Consider the following 13,439-nt stretch of genomic DNA (forward strand, 5'->3'; position numbering starts at 1 on the left):
TTTGCAGGAATTTAAAGGCAGAGGAAGATGGACAGGGTTCTTTTTTGAAGAAAGTCAATGGCCTGCCTTTTTATGCTATGGCAGGATCAAGAAATTTCTCTTCATCTGGCTGCCATCTTAAGAATTGCACTATCCCCTTGCCCAAATCCCAAAATGGCAAATCACAAAACTGATGCCTTGGAAATTTATCTCTATTTTTCCAAATTTGAAAGCATTAAATTTACTTTTAAGCAACCTAAACACATGCACTCGTGTAAAGGTCAGCTCTGCCAGATTTTATCAATGTCAGAAAAAAAAATTTTAAATAAATAAAAATGCATTTAAAAAAGTACTCAGATATCTGAAACAGTTGTAACATCTTACTGTTTATCTCATTAATTAATGAGTTAAATAAAATTTATGGCACATGTTCATTATATATTTGTATGGTTTGAGTGTCCTCACCATCAAGCCACCTCTGTTCTGATATGGAAATACTCCAATGGCAAAAAAGATCTGAAACCCCAAAGAGGGTCCTGTGAGCCATTTCCACTGTTTTACCAGATAATGATATAAAGTCCAAGGATGGCACTTCATGTGATAACATGGGCTGAACCTTACAAAATAAATATTGCTAAAGAAGCAAGACACAACTAGTATAGATTCCATTTAGATAAAGTTTAAAAGGGCAAAATTCAGTCACACCGCCTAGGGATGCACACAAGAGTGTACAGGGTTATAATGACCACAGAAGCCACTGACACGCAACTCTCGCACTCTATGGGTACACGTGGGAGGGGTGAGGGACTGTGACCACAGAGAATGTGAGTGACATCTGTGATGCTGGCCATGCTCTGTACCTTGAACTGAGTGGTAACTACATAAGTGTTTCCTTCATAATTAATTGTTAAAGTATAGGTATGTTTTATAGGTTTTCTACACGTGTTATATTTCAGTTTAAAACAGGCACCAAAAAATCCAATTTCCAGTAAGAAATATTTTGCAGTTTAAAAAAGTCCATATTCAAAGTTACACAAAACAGCTGACAGACACATTTCACAGTGTCTCTGGTTTAGAACAAAAGTCCCAAACTCCAGAGCTTACGAGGACCCGGCTGGGAACATCAAGAAGCAGAGCAAGTCTTATAGAGACTGGGGCAAGCTGGAGCACAAGCCTACTACTCTGAAAAGGAGGGCACCCATTTAGCTTCGACTGACCGCTGTGGGTAAGAATGAAAGCTTCTTTCAAAAAGCCAAAAAAAAAAAAAAAAAAAAAAAGGATTTTATATGACATCTCCCAATCTCTACATACTGGCAACTACATAATTCAAATCTTATTTTTAAAAATACTGCGTAAACCAAACAAAATATATCTATTGCCAGACATAGACCAAGAGCTATCTTACTTTAGCTAAAGCTTCTGTTTTCTCTCTGCTTTAAAGTCCACCCCCTTCTCTCATTCAGAAAAACTTCACTGAACACCCACTATGTGCCAACAACTGGGGCAACAAAGGTAAACACTGCCCACTATATCCACAGGAGACATTTAACGAACACCTAATCTGTTCTTTCTCATACCTTTCCACCTCCCAAAATGACAAAACTTGGGAGAGAAGGCTGGCATCCTTGCCTCCGCTCTTTCAGCCCCAAATCCCGTCAGCTCTATCTTCTAACTATATCCAGAATCCAACCACTTATCATGTCTACCATCACCACCCTGGTTGAAGCCACCACCATCTCTTGCTGAGACTCCTCACTGGATCTCCCTATCTGTACCCTGATTCTCCTTACTGTCCAGTCTCCATACCCCAGCCAGAGAAATTCTTATAAAACCAAAACCATTCTCCAATTACTCCTCCTTTTACTCAGCAAAAAAGCCAAAGCCCTAACCATAGCCTAAAGGCCCTACAGGATCTCACCCCTAAATTAGACTTTAGCTGCATTGAGGTAAGGACTCTTGGCTAGACAAATCTATTCTTTCTTAAACTTTCATAATTTCCTTGAAGTTTTTTAGTAAACTTCCTTCTTAGGAAGTTTACTTAGTTTTGACAACCAAAGGAACTGGAAAATGGTACTCTTTGACAAGTGTTCATAACCTATGATTCAGCAACTATATATCCTAGAGATAGACTCCCACATGAGCAGAAACACATTAAATATTTCTAGAAAGCTTTAAAGGAATAAGCTCTTTCTACAAGAAGATGTGAGGGAACCTGAGATTTTCACAGAGCTAGGCAAGTAGAAATGGGGTTAGGAGCCTGACCCACAAGTCCTGACTGGCAAGAGGGAAACATTTGGGAGAAGCCATTTTCTCCTCACAGAAGATATGCAGAGCATAAGCTCTAAAGTCAGATTAGGTTCAAACTAGAGCTCTGCTACTTACTAGCTGGATCAGTGTAGGCAAGTTATTGAACTTTCTGAAACTGTTTTATAAGATGTTAAATAAAGACTGAGAGCTTCTTCTTGGGGGAGGAAAAGGCTACAATCGATACAGGGGTCTGGCACATAACAAACACACAATATGACAGTTCTGAGCCCTATATGGTTGGCACCACCGACCTCAAAGCTCTGCCAGTGATCAAACAGTATTTTCACTCTCTGACAGGCCACAGTTCTTCTGGCTCAACATCCAGGACCAGGGGCAGCATGACACATAATGCTTTTGTGTTAAGTACAAAATTTGTTCACAGTGGACAGTCATTTCTAAAAGCATAATGAGGCTGCCAGGAAAATCCGACTTGTTTTTAAAAAATCACTTATAGCCACGTCTATTTTGTCAGGTGAAGAACCCCAGACTCATAGCTGGGGCACACATCTGCTAATTGCTAAAGCATTTTAATTAGAAAAGCCATGTTTTTGTTTTGTTTGCAAAGACGACACTATCGGTGCCAAAAGAAAAAGAGCAGTGCAACAGATATAAGTCATCAAGGCATTTTCACAATCATGAGACTTCAGTGCACCGTGCAAGTGAGAACTTCTCCTCCCACAAATGTGACACTCACCAATGGCCCTGCGGAAGTTCTCCATCAGCACTTCTGTCTTCTTTATCTCTGTAGAATAAACTTCACTCCCCACCATGGGGCAGAAAGGCACCTTACTACCTAGCTCCTGAGCAATAGCCAGAGCTAGAGCTGTCTACAGAAAAAAATAGAAACATACTTGTTTTATATTCTTGAAAGTATGATCATTCAGAAACATATGCTATAAAAAAATTATTAGCCAGGAACAACTAAAAATCTAGTCCTTTTAGTTTCAACATCATTTGGGATGTTTCACATAATAAACATTTGTTGACTCTTGTGGATAGTCGATTATAATCTAAATGGCATTTTTAATCATCCCTGTAATTACAGCAGTTACCATTCATTGAGACCCAGTGCAGGCCTAACTCTTCAGTGTTTCACATGACCCTCCCTCCCACATACCCTCTGAATTATATACTACTACTTTCCCCACTTTCCAAATGAGGAAACTGAGACACAGAGATTAAATAGCACGTCCTAGGTACCATAATCTAGGAAATGACAGACTGGGTACTTAAACTCTGGCAGCAAGGATAGAGAGATCATGTTCCCATCATAATTAGTATAGTCCTCCAAAACTGTTCCCTCAATATCAAAACTGGGTCCTGACCTAATCACTCAGAATACCACTACTTCCTATAACCCATCAGAAATCAAAAATCAAGAAATGAGTTATGTGACGTTCACTTTATATTGAGTGGCCTGCAAATAATGAAGTAGGATTCTGAAGCTATGAGCTGGTTTTAAATTACACTTGAACACATCCCAGTAAAACTACAAGCTGATTTTTGGTAAGAAAACCACACTTGGCAGAAGACATAACAGATGTATGGTCAAATATCAAGTACGAAAAGCTAGTCCTTCAAAGCTAGTACAGAACTGGTAAATGCCATGACCTTTTAATGCTGTTTTCATCTTTCCTCAGAGTTGAAGCAAGAGCCTGAAAAAGATCAGTTCCCAAGGTGTATGGGCTAAGGGAGAAAACAAGGTTATTACTAAAAACAACAAAGTGGCTCTCTGTGACAGTGCTTTAAGATTGGCCTAGTAGAGGCTCCACTTAGATCGTCTTTCCGACACCGCTTTGGTGATAGTTTTGAGGCAGTACAATCCTCCAGAGAATAAGCATATAGTATAGCACAAAAAGCACTAGCCCAAGGGGCAGAAACAGGGTTTTAATCCTAGTTCTACTACTAATTTTTAGTGCGACCCTGGGCACAGGGCGAATCTCTAGTGCCTGATTCCCTCATCTGCCAAATGAAAGTCCTGGGTTAGATCACAGGTAGCAAACTGGTTGCCCACAGACTGGTCTGTTTTGCCTGATACAGTCTCATATGTGTTTTAAAACTCAATTTGTTGCTTGCTTTTTTAACATTGGCAACTGTCACATAAAAATCCAGCTATTTACAGGCATACCTCAGAGATATTGTGGGTTCTGTTCCAGACCCCCAACGCAGCTGCCTCCTTTAGTGAGGGGGTGCCACTTCAACCACCACAGCTGCACTGCTCCCTGGAGCTTGCATCTAGGTGCTTCACTCATCTCCACTGCCAGTCTGCATAAGCATCTGACTTTGTGATCTTTAGACATCTAAAACTTATTTTCTAGTATTCTAACAGCGAAGGGAAAATCTGTGGAGCGCAACATGGCACAGTGAGAGGAGTGGCACTCTAACACCAGGCCTCTCAATGGGAGCCACAGGCTGGCCACATTCACCTTCTATCTAAACTCTGCAAGCTTCCCAGTCACTCCTCTTTCTCATCCAGGTATCTCTAAAGGCCCAATTCTCTACCCTTGGATGCAAACTTCAAAGTGACTGTACCTGATTCTGTGGCATCCCTCCATCTCTATTGAATACAGAAGAGATGATCTATATACTTCCATTAAAATATGATAAGTACTCAGTTAAGAAATGCATCAGATGTATCTAGTTTCCTCTGTTTAAAGGCTCTCAGAGGCAGGTATACAATATGGCTACTATGCCTACACCTACTATATATGGTGGTAGGTCACCTGCATGAGAGATCACACTGAATCCTCCCAACTAGCCCATGAATTTGGTAGTCTAGTTGGCATTTTATAAATTTAGAAACTGAAACTGAGAAGTGAGCAAGTCACCAAAGGTCAAACAGTTATCAAGAAGAAGAGCCAAGATGCAAACCCCGATCTCCAAGACATTATTTCATTGTGCCCACATCTCTCCACACAAGGTGGTTGCCAAAAGAAGATTGAAGAAATCTACTTTATTTTCAATCTCATCTCAACAGCTCCTTTTTTAAAACCCAAACACACAACCTTGTTATTAACAGTGTGGGGTCCTAAAGAATAGAAAGTCCATATGACCATGTATTTGCATCTCTAAATAAGTACCATATGCCTGCCTGTCAGTCAGTTTAGTTACCTAAACTTTGAGGCCGATCAGCATACTATAAAGCAAGAGTTATCACATGCTTTCATATACATCGAAGGAGATTAGACAAACCCGTAAGCTCTGAGAACTTCTCATATTTCCTGGGAGAAAAATGGTATATTACAAAAGGAATGAAGGACTTGTGCTTCCAGCAGTACAGCAGACCAGAACCAATAAAAATCCTTCCTATTATAAAATACCTAAAAATAAATAGATAATAATAATAAACTCAGAGTAAGAAACGTCCACTGCCTTGAAAGTTCAGAGGGTATTGGAAAGATACCAGAAACCCAGCAAGGTGTAGTGTTAAGGCAGGAATTCCTGAAAAAAAAAAAAAAAGGACGTTCAATGAGGCTTGCCAGAAAAAAGGTGAGCCATAAAAAAAAAGAAGCCTGTTGAGGTACCTGGAGCGCCACATCTGTCAGGATGTTTCGCAGCTCTGGGTGAGAAAAAATGTCTCTCCCTAACATGCTCTCAAAATGAATTTAGGATTGGTCTTTACACACCTAACTGATGGCCAGGCTCGCTCCATCCCATCAAATTCCTGGACTAACCCTGCTGGGGACTATCGATCTCATTAATCCAAGGAGAATTAGCTCCTAGGAATTGATCAATCAAACTCCTACGATTCTCAAGTCAGAAGGAAGGACAAGAGACCAGAGAATAAGGTGACAATGGTTATTCGTGTTCCATAAGAAAAATAAAACTAGATACAGCTTTTCATTTCTATGTATATGAGGGAGGTAATAACAAGAATTCTCTCTCACAGATCTCTCTCACATTTAGAAAATTATCATTTTCTATTATCGATAAGAAATACCAAGGTTTGAAGAGGATGTGGAGAAAAGGGAACTCTCATACACTGCTGGTAGGAATGTAAATTGGTGTGGCCACTATGGAAAATAATATGGAGGTGTCTCAAAAATTAAAAATAAAGCTACCGTATGACCCAGCAATTTCTCTTCTGGTTATCTATCCAAAAAATTGAAAACATTTATTCATAAAAATATATGTACCTCTATGTTCACTGCAGCATTATTTATAATAACTAAGACATAGAAATAACCTAAGTGTCCTTCAACAGATGACTGGATGAAGAAGATGTGGTACATATATACAACAGAATACTACTTGGCCATAAAAAGATGAAATATTGCCATTTTTGACAACATGCTTAAGTAAAATAAATCAGATGGAAAAAGACTTCACTCATATGTGCAATGTAAAACAAAATGCAACAAACAAAACAAATAGATACAGACAAGAGAATGGTCATTACCAAAGGGGAAGGGGAGTAGGGAGAAGACAAAGAAGGTAAAGGGAGTCAAATATATGGTGACAGAAGGAGACTAGACTTTGGGTGATGGCCACACAATAGAGTATACAGAAGTCATATTACAAAGTTGTATACCTGAAGCTTACATAATATTATTATTAACCAATGTCACCCAATAAGTTTAATAATAATTTAAAAAATCACCATTTTGCAACTACCAATATGATAACTGATAAGCAATGACCATTGATGGATGCTACGCCCAGTCATCGATGGGCGTAAAGATATTTGCAACATCTCAACATACCACTTCACAGATTACTCATTAATTACAAAGGGAACTGCAACCTTCAGAGTAGAACCTGGCATCAGCCTCGTGCTGTGAAACAATAAAAGAATACAACATCACCTGTGCAGTGTTGTGCCAAAGTATTTAACATTTTATACAAAAACAATCAGAAAATCACTGTAGGACAGTTGTAGGACTTTCTACAAAACAACAGTCCTGGACTCTTCAAAAATATCAATGTTATAAAAGAAAACAAAAAAATGCTGGGGAAGATAACTTCTAGATAAAAAGAGATATAACAATGAATGCAATGTGTAACCTTTGATTACATTCTGAATTTAAAAATATAACAAAATGAAACAGCCAAAAACTGGAATAACTTAAAGAAATTTTAATATAAATTAGACATCTGCTGATACCGTTAGCACCATTACATTTCTTCGGTGTGATAATAGTATTCTGGTACTGTAGGAAAATGTTCTCATACTTAGTTTCAAATGGTTCAGAAACAGAGAAAAAGCAAATGTCACAAAATATTTACAATTAGTCATCTATGTGTAGAAGATAGAGAAGGTCATCATACTATTCATTCAACTCTTTTGTAGATTTCAAAGTTTTCAAAATGAAAAAAAAAATATTCAATGAGTTAGATTAAACAGCAGCTTAGTCATAGCTTACAAGACAATGAGACTGGAACAGAGGTCTAAAGAAATCACCCAGAATGTAGCAAAGTCAAAGAGATAGAAAATAGGAAAAAGAGGTTGAAAGACAAAGAAGGAAAAACAAGAAGTTTTAGCCCAGGTTTCCCAGTCTTGGCACTACTGACATTTGGGGGTGGATAACTCCTTGTTGGAGGAGCTACTCTGTGCACACTGTATGATGTTTCTACCCAAGAGATGCATGTAGCATTCCACGCCCGAGTTGTGACAACCAAAAATGTCTCTAGATGTTGCCAAATGTCCTAGGGGCAGGGAATTGTCCCAGGTTGAGAACTTCTGCAATCAAACTTAGCATATAACTGAATTTCCAGGAGAGGATAAAGAGAATGAGAAAGGCAATATCTTAAGAGATAAAGGCTGACAATTTCCCAGAACTCATTAGAGAGATAATATTCAGATTCAGAAAGCACAATTAATAAAAAGCCAGATAAATAAAAATAAATTCACTCTTTGACATACCATAGTGAAATATCAAAATCAAAAGGAAAAGCCAAAATTCTCAAAATTAGACTCAAAAGCAAAAAGAGAAGTCACCAGGTAGCAGATATCATTGAGAGAAATAGTACTGAGAGAAAATAGCTGTCAACTGAACTATCTATCCAACGTAACTATCTTTCAAAACGAGGGCAATATAATAAATACAAACTTGACTTTGCCACCAATGAACTTCTAAAAGGAACTTCTAAATAACGTACTGTAGGAAGAAGAAAAATGGAAGGTAAATGAGGGTCTCAGATGTAAGAACAGTTAAACAAATAAATAGTAAATAAATAAGCCAATATTGCCTATCGAGAGGTAATGTGCCACACTAATATGGCAAGTTAAACAAATAAATAGTAAATAAATAAGCCAATATTGCCTATCGAGAGGTAATGTGCCACACTAATATGGCAAGTTAAAGTTTTAAAAAACTTCTTTACAAACATAGCACTTCTTCTGTTGTAAGACACCAATATAAGATATATCATCAATTCAATTTATGATTTCAAATGACAATTAAAGGCATTATCTTACAATTGACCCGCACTGGGTCTCACGGTTAAGTCAGTACAGAGCTGGAATTTAAAGCTTATTTCTTTACAAACACAATTCCAAGTTCCTACTCTCCTGTACCAAGTGGCCCTTTAAAGAATAAGCAGGGCTCAAACTGGGGACTATGGGGCATTTCGAGTACCTAGCCAGTCCTTCATGGATCCCAATAAGCCATAATGCCTCCTCTACCTGGAAGGCCCTTTTCTTCCCCGCAAAACCAAATTCTCTCCCAACTCTGCAGGGCAAATGTCAAGACTCAACCCTTCCAGCTTAACCAGCCCTCAGTGGTGCCTCCTGCTCAACTTCTGGTGGCATTTAAGATCAGTAGCTCACAGCTTAGTATTCAACGGAAGCATTTTGCACTGTCACAGTTTCCTCTCTCTGCCCTGTAAGCCACGTGAAGTTCAAAACCATGTTTCTGATTCCTTTCTTCTTTCTTTTTTTCCCCAGCTCTCACACAGCTAGAATAGTGCTGGGTAAAGTTACCATTCAGAAAAATGCTTGCTGAATGATTTTTCTCCCCCTTAAGTAAGATGTCATTCTGAAAAAGAAATGTAATTCCAAAGCAAAGGAAACTTGAAAGACATTTAAGACAAATTCTAGAGACAATGAGACTCCTCTCTCTGGAGGTCAGCCAGGATAATCTGAATTTTAGAAGCATAGATTTTAGTTATTCAATTGTATTATTACACATTAAAAAACATATATATAACCAATTTAGCTAAACAAAGACTAGTTAAGACACAAATTCAATTTGGCTTAGACATTAAGATCATTCTCTTGGGTAGATTAAAAGAAACAGAAAAAATGAGTACCTTGCCAGTTCCAGGAGGTCCTGCCAACAAGACAGCTCTTCCAGCCATTTTCTTGCTTTTGATTAATTCTACTATCACACCACATGCCTAGACACCACAATGGAAATAATAAATCAGTATTAAAATGTTTCATAAGGGGAAAAAGTCCAGTCTCTGGTCAAAACAATTCACATACACATTCACTAACAGACTGCTAATCAATACACTGCAGGCAGTTCTAGGTGCTAAAGGCAGTGGTCATGGAGCTCCTGTTCTAGTGGAGGAGACAAAAAGGCTTGCGGTCATGGAGCTCCTGTTCTAGTGGAGGAGACAATCACAAAGACATTGTGCAAGATCACTACCATGAAGAAAAAAAAGGATAATGACAGAGCTAGTGGCTGGGGCAGAAGTTATTCTAGAATGATCTGGGAAGCCCTCTCTGATGACATTATATTTGATATGTGAAGCTCTGGGCAGTGTAGGAGTCTGCTGCAGTCAAAGAAAACAGCAAATTCAAAATACAGGAATGAGTCTGACATGTCCAAGGGACAAAAAGGCTACAATAACCAAAGTACAGTGATCAAGGAGAATGGGAAGATGAGACTGAAGAAGCAGGCAGGGGCCAAAAGTCAGAACAGAATTTTAAGAGTCCATAATAAAGTTCGGATTTTCTTCTGCATGTAACTGGAAGTCACTGAAAAGGTCCTAGGCTACATGTCATGTTATGACGATTTGTTTTTAAAAGATCTTGATGGCCGCTGTGTAGGGAATGAACAGTTGGGGTACAAACGGGAGTAGGGACTTTTACCCTGGGGACCACAGACAGACTCCAGGAGCCCATAGATATTCTGAAATTGGAAATGAAATTGGAAACGAAGTTGTGCATATATGTTCATATGTATATTTTTCCAAGAAGAAGATTCACAGCTTTCACCAGATTCCCAAATTAACTCATTAAAGGTTAAGAATCAATGACAGACACTACTAGTTGGTCATTAGTTAACTATCTCAGAATGCTGCAAAACAAATGCTGCACATAGCTCTTCTCTCCGGGCAGTGATGACACCGTACTCTATTGATGTACTCTTGTGACTACATCTTATCTCATCTACCACTATTCCCCATGGACTGTGGAGAAGTACCTTGGTCCCACAAAAACTGTGAGTTCCAGGAATGCATGTAGATGTGCTACATTCCATTTCTGGCTCAGGTAGAAAAGCACAGTGCCTTTAATAGAGCCTAGAAGCTATTCTTTAAATGCCGCATTTCTAAAAAAAAAAAATAGAGCCACTATAATCTTTCCATAGAACTCTTAATACAATCCTCAGCATTCAAAGTCTTTGAGAAACTCAAGAGGTAGAAGAGAATTTCCAAACCTTGGACATGTACTTATTCACACACTAGGACCTCTTCCATTTAATCTTCCTCAGTTTAGGCTCCAACTTCTCTCCAGTGAGGTATGTTCAGTGAGTACTAAAAAGTATAAAACTGAAAGGGCCTTTAAAAGATCACCTATCTTTTAAACTATCTCATTTTCAAACTATCTCATTTTTCAGGTGAGAATATTAAGCAACAGCAAGACTGCTGATGTGACCAGTCATACAAGGACCTGGGAGCTGAGGTAGGATGCCTATTAATTCGATAAATAAATCTTGAACCTCTATAATGAGGCTGGTTCTGAATATTTAATAATATTATCCAGTTTCTATTCTCAGGAAGTTCTTAGTCATACAGAGGCATATAGCATCCCAGTTAAAAACATGGATTCTGAAGTCAATAGACTTGGGTTTAAATCCTGGCTGTACAACTAACTACCAGCTGAGTGACCTTGGTCCTACCTACTTAAACTGAGTGAACTACAATTTCCTTATTGGAAAACAGAGTTCATAAAAACAGAGTTTAGTATGTGTAGCGCACATACTAAAGGGTTTAAGGGTAAAGTGTACTATTGTCTGCATCTTACTTCGAAATGCAAAAGTGGATCTGTGGCTGAGTAGATGAACAAATATATGATAAAACAACAGAGTAAAATGTTAATTGTAGAATTTAGGCACACAGGTATTCATTATATAACTTTTTTGTATATCTTAAAAGTATCATAGTAAAGCTAGGGAGGCACAATTATTAGGGTGGTGAAAAGACAATGAAAATAAAGCTGTTTTGGCATATAGAAAGCACTCAACGAATGTTAGCTATTTGCAGTAACAGTTCCTCAGTAAGCAGAAGCTGCATAAAGAGAAATTTGAAGCCACCTAGACCATGCTAGTATTTCCTCTTTGGAAAGATGATGTTCAGAATGGAAGCCAGAGGCTCTTCTTTGGCCCATTCTATTAGCACATTAGGCTGGGAAGAAAGAGTCTTAACCTCATATTAAGGTTTCTGAAGCTGTCAAACCATGGCAAGGCCAAGGAGCATGGATCTGAGAGCACAGCAATCCGAGAGGTGGCTCTAATATCATGGACAGCACTAATTTGAGAGTCAGAAATACACATAGGTACAAATCCCAGCAACATCATTACTAAACTGAGTAGTAAGTGGATAAGTGAAGTGACCTCTCACATTCTCGATTTTTTAATTTGCAAAAAAATAATAATACAAAGAGCTTAAATAGTTTTACGATTATAACGTAAGTGAAAGGACTTGGAATCACTACCACTTAATACAAGCAGATTGAATTAGAATGATCAAAAGGATGCTGAGAGTGTGGGTGAAGCAGATTTTCCCCTCTGTAACTCCTACTTCCCTTCTTCAGCTCCCATGCCCTGGGTATCAAAGTGAGCTTTTTCAGGTTGATCACTCTCTGACATTAAACCCCCCATTGCCTCTCACTGCTTTCACAAAAAATCCAAATTCCTTACCATGGCCGGCAAAGCCCCGCAGGAAGTGGCCTCCAACAATACATAATTATTATTTTGTTTACTGGTTTAAACGTTTATCGTCTGCCTCGCACCACGCCAAAATGTAAGCTCCATGAGAACAGAGACCTTATCTATCTTGTTTCCCGCTGGACCCCAGCGTCGCAAACAGAGAATGGCAAGGAATAGGGGGCTCACTCAAGACTTGTCCATGAGGTGAAGAAAGCAGTCAACCACCCCCGTAGGGCCGTAACCTGCTCACCTCAAACGGCCCTATTCCCAGTCCCAGTGAGGCGCCCCCTCGCCGCTCCCCATAGCCACTATTCGCTGCCCTGAAGAAATTTTGGCCGTACACCCCAGATCATATCTCGCTCTGAGCTCCTGCTCAGCGCCCCAACCCCTGGCCCGCCCGCCATACCTCTCGTGCGTTCTCCTGGCCCACGAGCCCCGAGGCTGCCTGCTTGGCCAGACCGCTCTCGTCCAGCCCTAGCCCCTTCACATGGCTATGGGAGGCGATGCGCTGTGTCTTCGTGGTGCTCTTCACCTCCTCAATCTTCATCTTGCAGAAGTCGGGAGCCAAGACCTGCGTGGAAAAGTAGGAGCGAGTACCGCACGCACGGAACTTGGGTTACCATGCGGCTGTTACTAAGGCGGTTTGTCAGGGCCCGCCTTGATCGGCGCTACATTGGCGAAGGCGAAAACTCATCCGCTTTCCATTGGCTCTTGGCTGTGCCCATCGCGGCGGCTGCGGGGCTCCGCCCACCATTTTCCGGCTGTGTCTCAGGGTTAGCATTCCCAGCAGCCTGCACTTCCTGCCCTGGCGCGGGGCGGTAACACAGAGCAGTTACGCCGCGTATTTGATCTGGGGTCGGGCCCTGGCAATGTGGTGTAATTAGTAATCGGACCATTCCACGCATTTCGCATTGGAACGTCGTATCCTTTCAGTGAAGCTCAAGTTATTACCTACGTTTTGGAGATAGATAAACAGGTTTAAAGCTTAAGCTTTGACTTTTCTTACTAAGTTTTCTGACTCCCAAGCATTTGCTTTCCCTGGGGAGGCCCAGCTTA

General features: G+C 39.8%; 1 protein-coding gene across 2 annotated transcripts in view; it reads right to left on the bottom strand.

The window, feature by feature from the left end:
- Positions 1 to 13,037, bottom strand: part of RUVBL1 (RuvB like AAA ATPase 1) — a 38,430-nt gene extending 25,393 nt beyond the window's left edge. Inside the window, exons 1-3 of one of the 2 annotated variants that reach the window (XM_039874600.1) lie at positions 12,790 to 13,037; positions 9,538 to 9,624; positions 2,981 to 3,113 (exon numbers count right to left, since the gene is read on the bottom strand). In XM_039874600.1, the coding sequence (XP_039730534.1) occupies positions 2,981 to 3,113; positions 9,538 to 9,624; positions 12,790 to 12,930 (361 nt within the window). In that variant the 5' untranslated portion in view covers positions 12,931 to 13,037. The remainder of the gene's footprint in view (positions 1 to 2,980; positions 3,114 to 9,537; positions 9,625 to 12,789) is intronic. The other variant, XM_039874601.1, reaches the window with a different exon arrangement.
- Between the last annotated feature and the right edge of the window lie 402 nt (positions 13,038 to 13,439).

The sequence above is a fragment of the Pteropus medius genome, unplaced genomic scaffold (assembly GCF_902729225.1).
Source record: "Pteropus medius unplaced genomic scaffold, Ma_sr-lr_union100, whole genome shotgun sequence".
NCBI classification, from domain to species: Eukaryota; Metazoa; Chordata; class Mammalia; order Chiroptera; family Pteropodidae; genus Pteropus; species Pteropus medius.